The sequence below is a fragment of the Pholis gunnellus genome (genome assembly GCF_910591455.1).
Source record: "Pholis gunnellus genome assembly, chromosome: 19".
Taxonomy (NCBI): Eukaryota; Metazoa; Chordata; class Actinopteri; order Perciformes; family Pholidae; genus Pholis; species Pholis gunnellus.
The window spans coordinates 21,013,888-21,035,284 of NC_136546.1; the positions used below are offsets into that span (position 1 = coordinate 21,013,888).

The 21,397-nt window shown below is 41.1% G+C and overlaps 2 protein-coding genes across 2 annotated transcripts in view; both read left to right on the top strand.

The window, feature by feature from the left end:
* Window positions 1–5,250, top strand: part of LOC306711744 (rho guanine nucleotide exchange factor TIAM2-like) — a gene marked incomplete at its 3' end in the record, with an annotated part of 29,557 nt that extends 24,307 nt beyond the window's left edge. The window contains exons 13-23 of the mRNA XM_079180761.1: window positions 416–604; window positions 1,455–1,523; window positions 1,646–1,771; window positions 1,863–1,971; window positions 2,047–2,226; window positions 2,581–2,699; window positions 3,086–3,194; window positions 3,274–3,332; window positions 3,901–3,991; window positions 4,089–4,176; window positions 4,722–5,250. Of these exons, the coding sequence (XP_079036887.1) occupies window positions 416–604; window positions 1,455–1,523; window positions 1,646–1,771; window positions 1,863–1,971; window positions 2,047–2,226; window positions 2,581–2,699; window positions 3,086–3,194; window positions 3,274–3,332; window positions 3,901–3,991; window positions 4,089–4,176; window positions 4,722–5,250 (1,668 nt within the window). The remainder of the gene's footprint in view (window positions 1–415; window positions 605–1,454; window positions 1,524–1,645; window positions 1,772–1,862; window positions 1,972–2,046; window positions 2,227–2,580; window positions 2,700–3,085; window positions 3,195–3,273; window positions 3,333–3,900; window positions 3,992–4,088; window positions 4,177–4,721) is intronic.
* Window positions 5,251–12,357: 7,107 nt separating this feature from the next.
* LOC306711159 (claudin-20-like) lies at window positions 12,358–13,182 on the top strand (the record flags this gene model as incomplete). Its single annotated transcript, XM_079179966.1, has 1 exon — window positions 12,358–13,182. One exon carries the CDS (start codon window positions 12,358–12,360, stop codon window positions 13,180–13,182), a length of 825 nt encoding a protein of 274 aa, XP_079036092.1.
* Between the last annotated feature and the right edge of the window lie 8,215 nt (window positions 13,183–21,397).

Sequence of the window (21,397 nt, forward strand, 5' to 3'; positions counted from 1 at the left end):
AAATACAGCAATAGTACATCAATGATTCTACTACAACTAACACTACTGCAGTAATACTACAGTAATACTACTCTTACTGTAACATTGGTACTGCTGCTGTTAGTACCGCTCGTAGTATTTATACTACTATCAGTCCTCCAGTACTGCCTCAGTCACACGTGTCTCTGCAGTATTTGAATGTCTTCTTGTTTCCGTGATGCTTTTTATTTGTGAAACTAAAACATGAGAATTGTACTTCATGGACAGTTTGGTGGTGCGTTCACTGAACCCTCTTCACAGTCGTACGTGTGGATGTTGAGTTGTTTCCTGTGGTTTGACGCGTGTCTTCACTGGTCTGTAAATGTACTTTAAAGGGTAGAAGTACACGTTGTTTCTTTATACATGTTAATGAACTGTGGTTGTACTTCGTCCTCAGAACGTGGAGCGGGTTCACGGCCTCTACCAAACCTTCCCAGAAGGCCGAGCGGCGGAGGCTGATGTTCCCAGGAACCCGTACGGCCGAGACGCCGTCCTGCAGCCGCCAAGCCCCGCCCACCTGAGTGTGTGTCAGCGGCAGCGTAAAGTCATCCAGGAACTGGTCGACACGGAGAAGTCCTACGTCAAGGTCAGTACTACTGAGTACTACTACTGTAGTACTACTGCAGTACTACTACTGTCAGCGTCAAGTTATCCAGGACATGGTTAAATATCCTAAGTCAATATTAGTGCAACTAATACTACCGAAGTAGTACTACAGTACTACTGCTACTGCAACTAATACTACTGCAGTACTACTACAATAATACTACAGTAACTAATGCTACTGCAGTAATACTGCAGTAACTAATACTACTGCAGTAATACTGCAGTAACTAATACTACTGCAGTAATACTGCAATAATACTACTGTAACTAATACTACTGCAGTAATACTGCAGTAATACTAGTGTAACTGATACTACTGCAGTAATACTACAGTAATACTGCAGTAACTAATGCTACTGCAGTAATACTACAGTAATACTGCAGTAACTAATGCTACTGCAGTAATACTACAGTAATACTAGTGTAACTGATACTACTGCAGTAATACTACAGTAATACTGCAGTAACTAATGCTACTGCAGTAATACTACAGTAATACTGCAGTAACTAATGCTACTGCAGTAATACTACAGTAATACTGCAGTAACTAATGCTACTGCAGTAATACTACAGTAATACTGCAGTAACTAATGCTACTGCAGTAATACTACAGTAATACTAGTGTAACTAATGCTACAGGTTCAGGTTGCTAATGCTAAAGCTTCTTTTATTCTCCACTTCCTGTAACATTCATGCTGCTAGTACTGCTAGTAATAGTTACTAGTTACTATAATCAGTCCTAGTACTTGTGAGAGTGAAAGTAGTACTATGATATTATTGCTCGTATAGATTCATGTCTTTGTGTAAAGCTGAACTCGTGTCTCCGTCAGGATCTGGTCCGTCTGTTTGAGGTCTACCTGACCCCCCTTCAGAAGGAGACCTTCCTCAGTAAAGAAGAGGTACAAACACACACACACACACACACACACACACAGCTGAGGAGGCCTTCAGGCTGTTGTTGTTGCTGTTGTTGCTGTTGTTGTTGTTGTTGTCGTCTCTGACCGCAGCGTCTCTCCCTCAGATGGAGGCGTTGTTCGGCAGCCTGCCGGAGATGCTGGACTTCCAGAGAGTTTTCCTTCAGACGCTGGAGGAGAGAATCTCTTCCTGTCCCAACTTCAGCCTCCTGGAGACCCCCGAGCAGTTCAAGGTAGACGCTCAGCAGGACGCTCTGCAGCTGCTTCAGTAGATCTAAATGAATTCATCATTTAAAAAAAACCTTTGTCTCTCCTCACTTGAAGCATCTCCTCTTCTCGTTGGGAGGATCTTTTCTCTACTACGCCGACCACTTCAAGCACTACAGCGGCTTCTGTGCAAACCACATGAAGGTCCAGAAGGTCCTGGAGAGAGGTGAGCTTCCTCCGTCACACAAACCCTCACACGATTCATTCAAAGAGCGATGAACAAGAGCATCCATTTCCACAGCGAAGACAGACGGAGCCTTCAAGTACTTCTTGGAGACCAGGAATCCGACCAATCAGCACTCGTCGTCTCTGGAGTCGTACCTGATCAAACCTGTTCAGAGAGTCCTGAAGTATCCGCTGCTGCTGAGAGAGCTGGTGTCTCTGACCGACCCCGAGAGCCCCGAACACACACACCTGACAGGTACACACACACACACACACACCTGACAGGTACACACACACCTGACAGGTACACACTCACCTGACAGGTACACACACACCTGACAGGCACACACACACCTGACAGGTACACACACACACCTGACAGGTACACACACACACACACACCTGACAGGTACACACACACCTGACAGGTACACACACACATGACGGGTACACACACACCTGACAGGTACACACACACACCTGACGGGTACACACACACCTGACAGGTACACACACACCTGACAGGTACACACACACACCTGACAGGTAGCTGCAGTGATCACTGTAGAGGTCCCTGTCATTGACTGTAATTCTCCTGTTGTCCACTCAGAGGCGCTGAGAGCGATGGAGAAGGTGGCGACTCACATCAACGAGATGCAGAAGATCTACGAGGATTACGGCTGCGTGTTCGACCAGCTGGCTGCAGAGCACAGTTCACCTCACAGACAGGTACACACACCTCACAGACAGGTACACACACCTCACAGACAGGTACACACACCTCACAGTTCACCTCACAGACAGGTACACACACCTCACAGACAGGTACACACACCTCACAGACAGGTACACACACCTCACAGACAGGTACACACACCTCACAGACAGGTACACACACCTCACAGTTCACCTCACAGACAGGTACACACACCTCACAGACAGGTACACACACCTCACAGACAGGTACACACACCTCACAGACAGGTACACACACCTCACAGACAGGTACACACACCTCACAGACAGGTACACACACCTCACAGTTCACCTCACAGACAGGTACCCTCACTGTGTTTGTGGTGGACTTCCTACAGTCATTGCTTTACCTCCTGCAGGTGACGGAGATCTCCATGGGGGAGTTTCTGGTCCACTCTTCGGTGGTCTGGTTGAACCCGCTGCCCAGTCTGGGCCGGCTGAGGAAAGAACCGGAGCTCACTCTGTTCGGTGGGTCCCGACTCTGATCGTCCGCTATGAGACGAGTAGAGACGTAATGAGTCTCATTTCATCTCGTTTGTGTCCTCAGTGTTCAAACGGGCCGTCATCCTGGTTTACAGAGAGAGCAGCAAGCTGAAGAAGAGGATGGTGAGTCTTTAAGAAAAGGGTTCTATGTGGATCCTTATGAAGATCCTCTATGAGTTATAAACCTCCACACTTCATTTCTGTAGAAGTCTTTATTTGTATGTTTAAATCATGTTATTTAGGAAACTACTACGAGGTGCAACCAGGGCAGTAACAGAAGTCCCTTATGGTGCGTTCAAGGACACTCAGACTCGTCCGCTGAACAGTCAAATTCAGGCTTCATGTTCATGTTCTGTCCGTTTAGTTTTTTTGCGATGAAATCAGCCGACCAGTTCTCTGTAGTGTTCTTGAACGCATCACTTCACTGCAGCATCCACCATGTTTATCATAACATTTAACTTTTTCAGGAATATCAAAAAGGATTTAATGAGATTTAATGATGGAAGAACAACAAAGGAATCTTTTGACGCTTCTTTGTAGTTTTGAAATCACACAGTGGATGAAACCAGAACCGGAGTTTTCAATATCGTCGAATTACCTCAATAGCAGCAGCAAAGCTCTGTCTGATGCATTATTTTACACTTTAATATGTATTTAGTTTTTCTCTAATGTCTGTTTCTGTGTTGGACAGACCGCCTCCCGCTCAGCCGACCCGGACCCCTTCAGGTTCCGCTGGTTAATCCCAGTGTCGGCGGTTCAGGTCAGACCGGCCAACATCACAGGTCAGTGACCAATCACAAGAGTCCCGCCTGAGTGGCGTCCAGCAGGTGGCGCTGCGCTGCATTCACAGACGTTCCTGCGCCGTGTGTTGTTTTCCAGGCTCAGAGGACCAGTGTGTGTGGGAGCTGGTTCACAGCCGGTCGGAGACGGAGGGACGACCGGAGACGGTGTTTCAACTCTGCAGCAGGTAGAAACGATCGAAACGAACGAAACGAACGAAACGAACGAAACGAACGAAACGAACGAAGCGAACGAAACGATCGAGACGAAAGAAACAAACGAAACGAACGATCCGCTTGATCGGAGCCAGCAGAATCATTTTAGAGTTTCTAGTGATTAGATGGTAAAATGAGCTTCATCTCATCACAGCTACTTGTGATTTTTATTACTGATCAAAGATTTAACATCTCATTGTAGTGAAATCATGTTCTGTGTGTGTGTGTGTGTTCTTGTACTTCTTACGTTGTGGGGACATGTCCTCTTTAAATACTGTGAGAGACCTGGTGGTTTTTAAGGCTGGAGTTAGGTTCAGGTGTAGTTTAGTTTAGTCGATTAAGGGATTAGTCAGTTGATTGATTAGTCGATTATTTGTCTTTCGTCTGTTTTTTTATGTGATAATTTGCTGCTTCTTTGTTTTCCGTTATTAAAATAGAAAATATTTTGGTTTTGGACAAACAGACATTTGAAGACGTCGTTTTTCGATAATGAAAACAAGTGTTGTTTGTGTTTCAGCGGTTTGGAGACGAAGGCCAGCGTTCTCCGAGCTCTGCGCTGCCTCCTCAGAGACCGAGCGCCCGCCGGCTCCCTGAGGAGGCCCAGGCTGTCCGCGGCGGAGAGGAGCGGCTCCTGGAGGAGGAGGCAGCAGCAGCCAAGGAGGACGACTCCTCGTCGGGCGGAGGACCTCCGAGAGGAGACCTGCTCTGAGCCTCTGCTGCCCTGCCGAGCCGCCTCCGACCCCCTGGGGAAGAGGACCAGACTCTGCTCCCTCACCGGAGAGCTGGAGGCTCAGCTGCAGAGGCTGAACTTCACCGAGGAGGAAGTGGACAAGGTAGAGGAGGCGCAGCAGCGAGGAGCGGGCGACCGGAGGAACCAGGAGAAAAGGCGGAGCTCCAGTCTGAGACGAAGTCCTGGAGGAGAAGCGCTGGACCTCTTGGAGAGAGACTTCAGTGTTCAGAGCATGACCTCCATGATCAACGAGGACTGCTTCTACGACAGCGTGCTGGGGAGACGGACGGCCGCCGCTACCACGCTACATGGCTAACGTGCTAACGTGGAACTCCAGATCCTTGAGACCTTTCATCAGATCTGATGGTGTTTCTGACCTCCATCACCAGGAAGTTCTCGTCTCATGAACTACAACACTGACGAACAAGCTCTCATCTCCACAAGATCACAGACGACCGGAAGAAAGAATTTGGGAAAACAACGACGATTTGGAAACGAGATACTTTTTTTTCCAGAAGAGGAAGTCCAGCCAGCTGTGATACCTGATCAGCTGTGACACCCGATCAGCTGTGACACCTGATCAGCTGTGATACCTGATCAGCTGTGATACCTGATCAGCTGTGATACCTGATCAGCTGGTATCTGATCAGAACTATCAGACTTTAATCGATCTCTTTAGAATCACCTGAAATAACTCGTTACATTATTAAAGCCACTGTTACAGGAAATAAACACAGATTCTAAGAATAAAGTCAAAATAGAAACAAGTCTTAATTAATACAAACATCATTTTGAAAAGGAAAGTTATGATATTACAGGAATCAAACTATAGTTTCACTAAACAACCAGTTGAAGTATTTTTAAGAAAGAGTTGATGTTTAATAGAGGTGAGTTCAGTGTTTTTCTATTTTTACCACATATTCTTGAAAACGACCTTTTCTAATGAAATTCAGTCTTCATGTTTGTAAAATATATATTTTTGAAAGTTTAGTTAATTTTTTAAACATCACGACCATTTGTTGCAAAATTACAACTTTATCTTGAATATTGTGACTTTTATTCTAACGAAAAACTTTACTTTGAAAGTTAAATGTTTTTCATAAAATCATGAATGTGTCTTGAAATATTTCTCCTAATGTTACAACTTCTTAGAAAATGATGACCTCATTTTAGAAATAAGAAGTATCTTTTTCCCTCTTAAAATTGCTACATAATTCTTGTATAATTAGGATTTTTCCTCGATAAATATTTTTTATATTTTTTGTGCATAAAGTACGACTTCATTCCACAACATTGCAAGTTGTTGGGTTTTTTATTTTTAATTATGACTATATATATATTTACCACAATAATCTTTTTGTCCCTTAAAAGTGCTAAATACACATGAAAAACATAAACTTTATCCTTAAAATTTCAAAGAGAAATCCTCACAGTGGCTTTAATAATAAAAATAAAAACACTAATAAGCTTCACCGTTCTGGACCAAACAGGATCTGTGACAAAGAAACAAACCTCAAACTTCCAAAAGACTTTCAGGAAATATGGAACCAATTTTTTAATTTTTTTTACATTTTCAGGAACACCAAAACAGGATGTAATGAGATGTAATGATGAAGAACAACGAAGGAATCTTTTGATTTGCGTCAGAAGAAAAACATTTGAAGTTTGAAGCTTCTTCGTATTTTTTTATGTCAAACGGTGGATTTAACAATTCAACAAAACCAAAGTCTTGATATCGTTGAATGACCTCATAAACCTGGAGCTCAGTGATTTCTTGTGATGGATTATTTAACATGTTAACGTCATGAGTCTCCTTCATGTTCTGCTGGGAGATCACAGCGTTCTCAACAGAAGATGTGTTCCAGAAGTCTGACAGACGAATGTTGGACTCTTTGTTTTCAGTATTTTGTTGCACTCAGCTGCCTGAACGCGTCTTTATTATTATTTTATTGTAATGTTTTTCTTGTACAGTTTATTTTTCTCGGTTGTAGTTTTCTGTTCAACAGATATTTTCTTGACAAAAGCAGTTTGCAGTGAAGCGTGTGGAGCTGCTGGATCACAGCCTCGGTCGACTTATTTATACGTTTAGTTCGGAGGTTTCATTTTAAAGGAACTTTACTCAAGTTATTTTTATTAACTGTTGAAAGTATTTGGTAATTTATTTTCTTAAATATTTGTGTACATCTTTTTAACGACTTGATGCTGTTAAAAGTCCAATAAATCAGTATTTAATAAGTATTTGATTTAAAACGATTCATTGTGTTCAACTTTAAACTCTCCAGGTTTTAAAAACATAAAAACATACGTGAGATTATTATATTCTGTGGTTTGTCAAATTTATTTTCTTTTTCTCTGAGAACGAGCTGTTCAGATGGATATCATACTCATGGTTAGCCTAGCTTAGCATAACAACTGGAAGCAGGGGGAAACAGCTAGCCTAGCTTTGTTCACAGCTCGACAATACTCAAGTGAGCAGAGTTTATTTTTGTCTCATATATAATATTTGCGGTTCTTTTTTGTTTACTTCCTCTCTCTAGCTAACTAGCCAGCTCTGGACATGTACAAGCTAGCTAGCTAAGTAGCCGGCTCTGGACATGTACAAGCTAGCTAGCTAAGTAGCCGGCTCTGGAGATGGGAAAACTAGCTACTAACTCGCCAGCTTTTGACATGTACAAGCTAGCTAACTAACTAAGTAGCCATCTTTTGAGATGGACAAGCTATCTAGCTAGCCAGCTCTGGAGATGGACAGGCTAGCTAGCCAACTAGCCAGCTCTTGGTATGGACAGGGTATCTGCGTTAACTGACATGTTTAGAGAATTATTCTGCCTTCCCTTAGGCCCCGCCCACCAAAATACATCATGTTTACTAACAGAAAAGGGAGAGAGAGTGAGTGTGTGTGTGTGATGGTGAGTGTGTGTGTGTGTTGGTGAGTGAGTGTGTGTGTGTGTGTGTGATGGTGAGTGTGTGTGTGTGTGAGATGGTGAGTGTGTGTGTGTGTGTGTGTGTGTGTGTGTGATGATGAGTGTGTGTGTGTGTGTGTTCAGCTGAGATAAAGCGGTTCATTTATATTCCTGTCTGTGTGTTGATTGATGGTTGATGGAGCCTCGGGGGGGGGGGAGATGATGGTGTGTTTATGTGTGTGTGCGCGTGTGTGTGTGTGTGTGTGTGTGTGTGTGTGTTTCTGCCAGATGGTTTGATTCGACTCCAAACTATTATCGGTGTGAATGTGGAGGTCAGAGGTCAAACTGTCTGCTTTAATGTGAAGCTAATTTCAGTCGTATTGAATGAGACGAATGACTTCTTCTTCTTCTGTTCAAATAAACCTCTTCTTCTTCTTCTTCTTCTTCTTCTTCTTCTTCTTCTTCTTGAACATTTAATCTGAATATACAACCACAGATGAAAACAAACAGCTGATTCATCACATTTTAATTGTTTTTATTAAATGTTTAAATAATCTGAAGTCAAAGAGATGATTATTAACAACACTCCTCATAAAAGAATAAACCACACAAAGATAATTAAATACCTCCACACACACACACACACACACACACACACACACACACACACGTTGATTAAAACAACAAACAGATTAAAGAAGAACAAAAAAAGAACAAAAACTTTATAATCAAACAAAACAACAAGTTTAACAAAGAACAAGCAAGAAATTACAAATAAAACAAAAATTAAACATAAAATTAAACAAAAGAATAATAAACATTAAAAGTATAAAAACAAGAAATTCAAGCTAAAACAAAAACGATCAAAAAATAAACAAAACAAAAATCCTAAAAAGAATTCACGCTTTTTAAAGATTAAACAAACAAAACATTTAAAAATTAAACAAATAAAACTTTAAAAAATCATCAAAAAGATTAAAATGACAAAATAAAACGAACAAAATATTTCATGATTAAACAAAACAATATTTTTTCCAAACAAACATCAAAAAGATGAAATGACAAATAATCCTTATAAAAATAATGAAAGATTAAACAAACAAGATATAAAATTATTAAGCAAATGACACAAAAAACAAATAAAAAATGAAAAGATGAAACAAATAAAGCAATAAAAAGATCAAAAACAATAATTCAAATATGCACCAAAACAAATGTAGTCTTTGTATTTATTAAATAAAGAAATGAAACGATGAGATGATGTAAAGGTTCGTCCTCTGCAGGACGTTTGAGGCCTTCAGGCGTCAAACCTCCAGAGTCCGCTTCTAATAGACCGCCGCCCCGTTTCCCATCAGCCACCAGAGCAGCTGATGTTAACACGAAGGACAAACGTGTGAACAGAAGATATTATACACTGTGTATTATACACTGTGTATACTATCTGTATAATACACTGTGTATTATACACTGTGTATTATACAGATAGTATACACTGTGTATTATACACTGTGTATTATACAGATATTATACACTGTGTATTATACACTGTGTATTATACACTGTGTATTATACAGGTATTATACACTGTGTATTATACAGGTATTATACACTGTGTATTATACAGGTATTATACACTGTGTATTATACACAGTGTATTATACAGATATTATACACTGTGTATTATACAGATATACACTGTGTATTATACAGATATACACTGTGTATTATACACTGTGTATTATAGAGATATTATACACTGTGTATTATACACTGTGTATTATACACTGTGTATTATACAGGTATTATACACTGTGTATTATACAGGTATTATACACTGTGTATTATACAGGTATTATACACTGTGTATTATACAGGTATAGATTTAAAGCGACAGGCGGACGTCTTCATGGAGCGACTCTGTTACAGATCACAGCTGGAATGATACGTTTTATATTGATGGTTATTTTTTAATCAACTAATAATCAACAACCCAAACGGCTCCTCAGATATCTGCAGACTCGTGAACATTTTCTAAATTCTTTCTTAATTTAAAGACAATTAATCACAATTTAATCAACAGAATAGACGATAATTAAACATAGTTTTCACGTTTTTTACGTTGATTCTTTTCAAGCTGCTGTATTAAAATGAATCTCTTTTTAAAAACGTGATTTATTATTATTGTCGTCAGGATGCAGTCGAGAGCAGCAAAGGCTGCTGGGAAAATATTCAAGGCCGCTCTGAGATTTAAGAGCTTCTAAAAACAACAACTTCAATTAACGTCAATTAATAAAACGATAATAATCTTCATTGTTCGTCTTCTGGATAAAACGTCAGTGACGACAAAATCATTTCAATTAAAAAGGAAAAGGCTGCTGAGACATTTTGTCTCTTTTAATGATAAAATAAATGTTTTTGTTTAATTAACATAATTTAAAAAAGGCTTTTGTGACTCTTTTTTTCTTAAACTGAAAGTGTGTTTTATTGTCATCATTATGTCATAAATGAAAACCAGCAGAATATAAATACTGTTTTAACACAAACATGTATTATCCTGCAGGAAAACCTCCAATCAGTTCAAACACATTCTCAAGTAAGTGAATATATCTTTATATCATGTTTATTGTGTTTTATGCTTATGAGTCTTACTTAATGAATTCATATTTCTATTCTTTTAAATTAAATGTTAAGGATCCTGATCTGCTGAATGAAGCACTAATTTAATGAATCATCTGACGTTTGTTCCCTTCAGAGGATCAGTTTATTAACTGATAATAATCAACCGGCTCCGTGATCTCTGGTGGAGCGCTGCAGACATTTTCTATTACGCCGGTAAGTGAACCAATTATTTCTTTATCTCAATACGAGGTTCCTAACCCGAGGTTCCCGACCCCCCAACGGGACCCAGGATGAGCGTAGGACGTCCCACGATCCTTTGTTTTTTATGTCTTTATTTTAAACGTCTTCAGGCCTTTTGTGTGTAAAACTTTGTGATCGCTGCTTTTATTTCTCATGTTGCTCATGTAATCACTGTGTCATCATACTCAGAGACGTTGGGAGCCTCTTTGGTGTCTGACCTCAGTGCAGAGCTCCATCAGGAATCTGCCACGTTTAAGCTGCAGTAACTCCTGTTTCGCTCACGATGAGCTCATCGTTCTTTGTCTCCGGGTGGGAAACTTCGTCTTTGCTGAGTTCTTATTTGTTGTTGAGTGACTGAATCGACACGACAACATTAATCAAGCGCTGTTGCTGGTTTGAAACAGTGGAACAGTGGCTTTAATGTGGTGTCTTTCCCACAGAGGGGGGGGGAGAAAACGAGTGTTTATTGTGTGCAGCTTGGTGTGGAGGCTGCAGGAGTCCGTGCAGGTCTGAGGCTGATAAGACTGGAGGATTATGGTAATAACAGGCTGCCGCTGACGGACCGCCGGGTCCCGTCCAGCCCCAAACGGGTGGGCGGGCCGCGGACGCTTATCAGCGCGCCGCAGAGGGCGATTCTTCACACGGTCACATGACGGGCGACACCTCGACTCCCACTGCAGAACAACAGCTCAGCGGGTTCTTATCACCAAACCAGGACCGAGGCGACGACCCGCCGGAGCGCGTTGATTGTTTAAAAAAAGCACCAATGATGTCGTCAGTCGTGTGAGACCAGCTGATATTATCAGAAACAACCAGTAATGAGCTTCTACCTTCACGCTCAATAGATTCTTTTGTGTTTTTAAACGAGGCGGTTTCGCTTTTTTTTTTCCGGCGCTCGTTGAAACTCTTTCCGCGTTATCAACATTTTTTTTAAATGTAACTGGTGTCGTCCAAAGAAGCAGGAGAACGGTCCAGGTGGTGAAAGGCGACCAGGAGGAGGGATTCCTGCGGCGTGGCGTACCCCGCCATCGACTCACCAGATAAAGAAACGCTGCTCTGCGGCTCCTTCAGCCGCTGACCTTCAGGTTAGAAACTGACACAAAAAAACTGGTTCCTGAACCGGACTTTTGGTGGGTTTTGTTGGTGCGGAGGTTTCGCCATCTTTTCTCCAGGACGCAGAATGGGATGAAACTGTATGTACGGTTGCCAAGGAGACGGCTGGCAGACGCCGTAGTTAAACCCACGACGAGTGTGTTTTCATTCCCTCCGCTTCGTCCTCAGGAAATCACAACACGAAGGTAAGAAAGAGCCCGGCTCTCTCTCACGTTGTCTCCTTGTGATGGTTAAACTCTATGAAGAAGAGCTCAGTTTCTCCTGCAGAGAGTTAAACAACCCCCGAGGGACTGCAGCTTTAAACGGACAGAACAGAGTGTCAATGATCACCACATCATCAGCTGCAGAGCAACTAATGCAGGCAATCAGCGATAAATAAAGAAATAAATGAAAGGCATTCCCATCAGCAGCCTCAGCTGTGCGTCCGTCACGCTCCCACGCTCACTTCATTCTCATTTCTCCTGTGGTTGCAGCTCGCTGGAGCCCGGCGGAGGAATTATCTGCTGTCAGGACCTGACGGAGGCGGGGTGGTGTTGGGGGGGGGCTGAGCCATGCTGTCCACCGCCGTTCAGATCCTGGCGTTCGCCCTGGCGCTGCTCGGCGTCCTCGGCACCACCGTGGCCACCCTGCTGCCCAACTGGAAGGTGAGCGTCAACGTCTGGTCCAGCGTCATGACCCCCATCTCGCAGATGCAGGGTCTGTGGATGGACTGCGTCTGGTACAGCTCCGGCGTCTTCAGCTGCACCGTGAAGAACTCGGTGCTGTCGCTGCCGGCGTGTCTGCAGACCACGCGGGCCGCCATGGTTCTGTGCTGCATGGTGGCATTGTTCGGGCTCTGCCTCGCCTCCCTGGGGCTTAAATGTACCCGCTGGGGGGGCAGCCACCGGGCCAAGGGGCACACGGCCATCGCCGCCGGGGGCTGCTTCATCCTGGCCAGCTTCCTGTGCCTCGTGCCGGCGTCCTGGTACACCAACGAGGTCATCGCCGCCTTCCTGACCACGGACCTGCCGGACAGCAGCAAGTATCAGCCGGGAGGAGCTCTGTGCGTGACCTTCCTCTCGGCCGGCTTCCTCCTGGCTGCGGGGGTCATCTTTTGTCTGTCCTGTCCTGGAAAGAGGACAGGACGGCCCGACTACGGGTCCCCCGATGATCCCGACCGACTCGTGGCGTACCGAGAGGACCGGCGGAGGCGGGAGCTGCAGACGGAACGCGTGCCGCCGAAAAACAGGCGAAACCTGACGGTTCGGCTGCAGATGGACAAAGTGAATCGTCAGAAACCTCCTGAACCTGAGCGGGACCAGAAGGTCTACCCGTCTCCCTCCAAACCCCCTCCGAAGGACATCAAGGACAGCTACAGCCTGCAGGAGTACGTCTAGTCCCCACGGCTGAGACGGGGAATGTGGAGTTATTCAGCCGAGGGTCTCCGGCTCACAGTGTGGGCGGGGGGGAGGGGGGACCGGAGCTCTGTGAAGGAAAAGAGCTTTAAAAACTGCACAGCCATCAAACACTGTAAATCCTCTAAAAACTGCTGCAGCTTTGTCAAACCAAAGGTCTAAAGAAAAAAGAGCTGCTTGTTTAAGAAAAGATAACTGAGCTCTGACATTTAAAAGCATCATTTTCCATCGTAGTCTGTCAAACAGCGCCGACCCAAACTGAACAAAGAACCATTTAAACTGCACCTGTATCGTAGAATATCGTATTCATATGAATTAAATAAACTACAAAACAGTACAACAAACAGGTTTCATCGTAACTTTGAGAACTGGTGTGAATGTCACGTAGATGACTGACAGAAGTAACGTTAGCTCGATGGTAACGTTAGCTCGATGGTAACGTTAGCTCGATGGTAACGTTAGCTTGAAGGTAACGTTAGCTTGATGAACTCTTTAAAATAAAGTTACACACTTTTAAATAATGTAAACTTCAAAAATAACAAAATGAACCCTGAATTACAAACCATGCTGATAATGTCAGAATAATGATTTTATATTTGTTTGGTAAGTAAAGACGTCCCACCTTCATCTGGTGGAATTCATACATTTAAGATGAACTTTAAACATTAACTAGAAAATGATAAAAGACTTAAAAATGACAAACGAAACGAGTTCTTATTCTTCAGCTCGATCTAAATCATTCTCACAATATTAAAGACGTGTGGACATCATGTCAAAATAAGAATCTAAAGATATAAAATCTAAAGATATAAAACAAAAGATTCAAAGATTCTGTAACATCTGATTACATTTTGGCTTTTATGGGAAATACTCAACATCAGACATTTAGTTTTTGCATTCTTCAAACAAAAGTTCTTTTGAATTGCAGGAAAAAAAAAATCATACAAAGAAAACAAAGAAACAAATGATGAACACGTCTCCCTACACACAGAATAATAGCAGCTTATGTTAATAAAAGAACAAGGAAACATGATAATGAACTGTTCTTTGGGCTCTGAACTTTCTGTGCTTTAGATGTTTGCAGCTTAAATGTCGTGAAAGCTGCTTTTTTACAGAAAACACACAAAGTCCAGAGGGGGGGGGCAGCATGGAGAGAGGTAATGATGCTCTTTGCTTTCCCATTATCCTCTCACCACGGTTGGATGCACACACACACACACACACACAGAGTCCTGATGGAGACGGTCCGCAGCGTCAATCAAACCTGTCAACGCCTCCTGAAGGAAAGAACCGCTGAGCTGAACACAACGCTGCCTCTCAGGAAACCTAGAAACACAAAAAGAGAAAATATTCAGTTCGTGAGCATTAATGTAGAAAACACATGATTTAAAATCAAAGCATGACTGAAGAACAACAAGAAGAAAAGCATGATGTGCTTCTGGATTCAGAGCTCATGTTTTATTACGTTTGATGATGAAACACATTCACATGTTTTATCAGAAGGTTCTCCGGCTCCTTACAGCTCAAACTCTGTATTCTTATTCTTCACTGTGCTCGTGTTCTCATGAGCTGAATTACTCAAATAAAACATGTGAAGTGGATTTGGTTCTAAAGAGACTCTGAATCGTCACGTTCTTATTTTAAAATAAATAAAAATTAACATTCAGCTTAAAAACGCAGAACAAACAAGATTCACAGACGCTATTCATGTCTTTCTTTGATCAGAATTAACTCCATATTAATGTCATAACCTCACTGAGCAATAATCACGTTTTCAGCTATGATGTCATCGTCTTTGAATGTAATCGATACAAACCAGCAGATAAAGAACCATCGCCATGTTTCTAACCTGTCACAAATAAAAACATGAAGTGAAACCTTCACTGCTTCATTCTTCAATCAAAGGTTCATTCAAACAGAATAAAGATGAACTCCGTCCACACGACAAAACCTTTTGTTATAGATAAACATCCTGAATCCGTCTGTGTTCACCCAGAGCTCTACGATCCCTCACATCAGTAGAGACCAGACTGTGTGTATGAATGTGTGTGTATGAACCACATGGTACAAACAATGAAAAAGACGCTGCCGTATTTACGCCTATATGACGTTATATGGAGCTGCTACAATGTTAGCATAGCATAGCACCGATCGATCCGAGCTCCATTAAGACAACAAGTATTTTAAAAGTTATTTGTTTGTCGTCTTGAGGAGAAAACTAACACAACATGAATTCAGACTTTTTATAAATCGACATCATTAAGTAGTTATTTCAGAATCCCTGTTTGTCCGTTTATTGTGATTAAATCACAGCAACATGTGTTTATTCTGGGTTCACGGAGCTCCTCCGAATGATGTGATGAACCAGACAAGACGGCGTTTAGTTTCCCGGGATATCTGAGTACCAGAAATAGAGGTTATTTCTTCCATCATTGATGGCGGAAAAGAAACTTCTTTACAGAATTTCTTTATGTGGTCGCACAAGAGTTCAAATTCCGTGTGATCAGCAACGTTCACCCTCCATGACTTCCTGTTATCACTCTGTCAGGTCAACGCTCTGCTTCCTCTTAAACCATGTGACCGAGAAGTTATTAAATACACTGAGACAAATACAATCAATCGGTAAGAAAGTCACAATAAAATAGAAAAGCATGGCTTATTATAGAGATTTGAGATCAAATAAATAATAAGTAAAACAAATCAAAGGTCACAAATCAGGTCTTATTATTTATTTGATCTCAAAGAGAGAAAGAGGGAGAGACAGACAAGAGCTGTAGTCTCGAAGGGACATGCTGCTGTGTTCACTATTCAGCCCACTCGTTGACACCTGTCCGTGGGAGTAATTTACCTTTACGAGTTTAACCCTTCCTGGTTCAGGACACCGATCTCTATGGCAAACCTTCTCATTTGGAGAATGCTCAACACTTTAACATCACCATACTATTGTCCTGCTCTGCCAAGTCTTTCCTCGTCTCGTCCTCTTGTGTCATGGTGTGTGTACATCTCACAATCAGGAAACTTGTCAGAATACTCATATTTGATTGGCTGAGCTGCATCACGTGTATCTCTACGTCGTGTGTGTGTGAGTCTCCGTTCACTAATTAGCTCAATCAGAATCACCTGTGCGCCTGCAGCCTGTTCATGGAGAGAAAGCAGGAAACACGTCATAACCGCAGCTCCTATTGGTCCGATATGAATCCATGAGAGGAAGGATGAGCTGAAGAGCAGATCATGTGAAACACGTTACTGGAGGACGGAGCCTCTCCAGCTGTTAGCAGACTGTTGTGCTAGCAGGCGAGTGAGCTGTACCCAGCATGCAGTTTGGCGGTGTAATTTTATAAATGTAAAATTATTAGTGTAAGAAATAGTTTATGTGTCACAGACTGTTGTGTCGTGGTGATTAGCTCTGTTAATGAGCGTTAGTTGTGGGTTGTTAATTAGGGCCCGAGCACCGACAACGTCGGGTCCGCGAGGTCCCTATTGTATCTGTAGGAATTATTATTATACCCTATGATGAAAAACCGTTTAAGGGTATCTGACATGTCCCCAACCTCCCCATATTTGGCGAGCATATCGGGACTGCGGGAAATTTTTATATTTTATGGGTCCAATGCTCGAGCATACAAAATTACTCGCTAGCGCCACCTAGATAATGGAAAGGCAAGCCCCAACAGCCCGTATGTCCAAATTACTTAAGATTTTACAGACATGAGCAACTGAATGAGTTCTACAAAAAATCCTCTTGGGACCCTAAGCTCCGCCTACCAACATTTTCCACCATTTTGAATTTTGTAAAAAAAAAAAAAAAATCACTTCTCCTAGACCCTGGGTATGATTGGTACCAAATTTGCTGTGAATCATTATTGGATATATATCATCAAAAGTTATGAAAAGTTTCTTGATATCTTATTGCATTAAGAATATATGGACCAATGAATTTCATGAGGAGTTGGCCTTCTACAGCAATATATATAACTTCAAAACCATGTGGCTTATCATCACGAAATCTGTAGCATATGTTCACATTGTGTCCTGTAACATACCCTCAAATTTTATTTTTATTCCATACAACCACTAGGGGCCAATGCAGTAATACTCTCATTTCTTTGCATTTTTCGGCATTTTTCATAGTTTTCAGGCATTGTACTTTAACGAACTCCTCCCACAGAATTTATACAATCAACTTCAAATTTGGTCTAGATGATCTAAAGCAGGGGTGTCAAACTCATTGTTGCTCTGGGGCCGCATCGGCATCATGGTTGCCCCCAAAGGGCCGGTTGTCGGCGGGGGGGGGGGGTGCTGCTGCTCCTTCGTCGTCGTCGTCGGCGGGGGGGGGGGGGTGGGGGCTGCTGCTGCCACATACGCTGGTGGAGGTGTGTGCGCGAGGATCGGGGAGGAGCTCCGCCGTGCGCGATTTCCATTTTTTTTTTTTTTGCTGGTAGATTCGCGGGCCACATAAAATGACGTGGCGGGCCGGATCCGGCCCGCGGGCCGTATGTTTGACACCCCTGATCTAAAGACATTAATGATGAAAAGTTACTGAAATGGTGTACTGACATTGAACGACCTTCGTTTTATGTGGCGCCCATGTCAGGCACATTTCGTGCCGTTCGCCATGAAAGAGGAAGTTGTTGTAACTACAAGGTACTTTATTCAATCTGCCCCAAACTAGTTTTGCATGATGCTGGTCCAGGCCTGAACACATCTCCATGCCAACATTTTCACAAAGTCATAGCGCCACCTACTGGCACAAGGAAGGTGCCATAGGTGATGGAAATAAATGTTTCATATGGCTTTTTGGCTGGACCCTTTCAAACAAACTGTGTTCAGTGAATTATGTGCAAATGCAGTAAAGAAAAGAATTTTGTTCTACTGGGGTTAAAGTCGAAAAACAGTCAAAAAAGTCATTCAATCAGGAGAGACTTCATTAGAATTTCACAATAATTTATTACACATTGTACAAATGTGAATAGTGCAACGTCTTTGGCGATTGGACTCCATCCTGAAGGAAGACAATCGATGTTGATGAAGGGAGTTGCTGCGGAGTTATAAACAGCATAGTATAGGATGTCGAAAAAAGTCATGAAAAAGTCAGTGTACCATGTCGAAAAGTCATAACTTTACTTATGTTACTTTATTTTTAAAGTTGCTTCCTTAGTTACTTTACTTTTAAAGTTACTTTTTTAGTTACTTTACTTTTTTAGTTACTTTTAAAGTTACTTTACTTTTAAAGTTACTTTTTTAGTTACTTTACTTTTAAAGTTACTTTTTTAGTTACTTTACTTTTTTAGTTACTTTTAAAGTTACTTTACTTTTTTAGTTACTTTACTTTTTTAGTTACTTTACTTTTAAAGTTACTTTTTTAGTTACTTTACTTTTTAGTTACTTTTTTAGTTACTTTACTTTTAAAGTTACTTTTTTAGTTACTTTACTTTTTTAGTTACTTTTAAAGTTACTTTACTTTTTTAGTTACTTTTTTAGTTACTTTACTTTTAAAGTTACTTTTTTAGTTACTTTACTTTTAAAGTTACTTTTTTAGTTACTTTACTTTTAAAGTTACTTTTTTAGTTACTTTATTTCTATTTGATAAACTCTTATTCCGTATCCCTGTAGTGTTGATTCAGAGTAAGCACTGCATTAATTACAACACCTTGCACATTTGGAAAACCAAAACTACACATATCTTTAATTTCAACCAACATATAAACAGTACAACCTGTAAACCTTACAGGTTTGGCGAATAGAAGTCTGTGTTCAGTGCATAATGTGCATGGCATGGGAGAAGATACATTCATCACCAGGTTGACCACAGCTGGCCGCTTCACTCCTCTGTGTCGGAGCTGTCTGCTGCGTCGGTGTTGTGGGTCAGCATGTAGTTGTCGATGGAGGGGCAGTTGTGGATGGAGTAACGCAGACGCTCAGCGAGGATGGCCTGGCTCGTGTAAGGGGGCAGGCGAAACAGGAAGAAGCAGGTCTGTGCAGTAGGGAGGCCGTTGACGGGCTGTAGGACATGATAGGGGGAAAAAGTTTAGTAGTTTGTACTATTGATATGTTTGCCCTCGTCAACAGGCTCGTTATTTCCGTTAGCGATGACCTCACCCTATCAACCTTGATGATTTGGAACTTCTGCGTGATATCAGCTGGGTTGGAAGGCAACCTGGACCGGCCAGAGACGAAACGGAGGAAAAGCACTCGCTCCTCATTGGTGAACTCCTCCAGGCTACCTAATGTTCATCAGGCCTTATCTCGCCTTTCTGTCCTGCTGTAAAACTGTCACCTTACTCTCCTGATATCAAAGCCTTTTTGTACTACTGCACCTGACCTGCATATAGTTTGATTTATTTTAGGTACTGAAGTTATAAAAGTTCCTTTTAAAAGAAAATGCCTTTTGTAAATAGTAATTACTGCAATTTAAATATTTTCCTTTATTGTTTTTATATTATGCATATAAGAACATGAAAGTGTATTTTATTATAGACGTATTGTTTTTACCTTGTTTTCATCGGTCAGTTTATGTATTGGATGCTTCTGGACTTCTGTGTGTTCAGTGAATTATGTGCAAATGCAGTAAAGAAAAGAATTTAATGATGAAACCCAATTGTGTTTTTTCAGTTTGTTCTACTGGGGTTAAAGTCGAAAAACAGTCAAAAAAGTCATTCAATCAGGAGAGACTTCATTAGAATTTCACAATAATTTATTACACATTGTACAAATGTGAATAGTGCAACGTCTTTGGTGATTGGACTCCATCCTGAAGGAAGACAATCGATGTTGATGAAGGGAGTTGCTGCGGAGTTATAAACAGCATAGTATAGGATGTCGTTTAAAGTCATGAAAAAGTCAGTGTACCATGTCGAAAAGTCATAACTTTACTTAAGTTACTTTATTTTTAAAGTTGCTTTTTTAGTTACTTTACTTTTAAAGTTACTTTTTTAGTTACTTTACTTTTTTAGTTACTTTTAAAGTTACTTTACTTTTAAAGTTACTTTTTTAGTTACTTTACTTTTAAAGTTACTTTTTTAGTTACTTTACTTTTTTAGTTACTTTTAAAGTTACTTTACTTTTAAAGTTACTTTTTTAGTTACTTTACTTTTTTAGTTACTTTACTTTTAAAGTTACTTTTTAGTTACTTAACTTTTTTAGTTACTTTTAAAGTTACTTTACCTTTAGAGTTACTTTTTCAGTTACTTTACTTTTAAAGTTACTTTTTTAGTTACTTTACTTTTAAAGTTATTTTACTTTTAAAGTTACTTTTTTAGTTACTTTACTTTTAAAGTTACTTTTTTAGTTACTTTACTTTTTTAGTTACTTTACTTTTAAAGTTACTTTTTTAGTTACTTTACTTTTTAGTTACTTTTTTAGTTACTTTACTTTTAAAGTTACTTTTAAAGTTACTTTACTTTTAAAGTTACTTTTTTAGTTACTTTACTTGTTTAGTTACTTTTAAAGTTACTTTACTTTTAAAGTTACTTTTTTAGTTACTTTACTTTTTTAGTTACTTTTTTAGTTACTTTACCTTTAAAGTTACTTTTTTAGTTACTTTACTTTTAAAGTTACTTTTTTAGTTACTTTACTTTTAAAGTTACTTTTTTAGTTACTTTATTTCTATTTGAAAAACTCTTATTCCGTATCCCTGTAGTGTTGATTCAGAGTAAGCACTGCATTAATTACAACACCTTGCACATTTGGAAAACCAAAACTACACATATCTTTAATTTCAACCAACATATAAACAGTACAACCTGTAAACCTTACAGGTTTGGCGAATAGAAGTCTGTGTTCAGTGCATAATGTGCATGGCATGGGAGAAGATACATTCATCACCAGGTTGACCACAGCTGGCCGCTTCACTCCTCTGTGTCGGAGCTGTCTGCTGCGTCGGTGTTGTGGGTCAGCATGTAGTTGTCGATGGAGGGGCAGTTGTTGATGGAGTAACGCAGACGCTCAGCGAGGATGGCCTGGCTCGTGTAAGGGGGCAGGCGAAACAGGAAGAAGCAGGTCTGTGCAGTAGGGAGGCCGTTGACGGGATGTAGGACATGATAGGGGGAAAAAGTTTAGTAGTTTGTACTATTGATATGTTTGCCCTCGTCAACAGGCTCGTTATTTCCGTTAGCGATGACCTCACCCTATCAACCTTGATGATTTGGAACTTCTGCGTGATATCAGCTGGGTTGGAAGGCAACCTGGACCGGCCAGA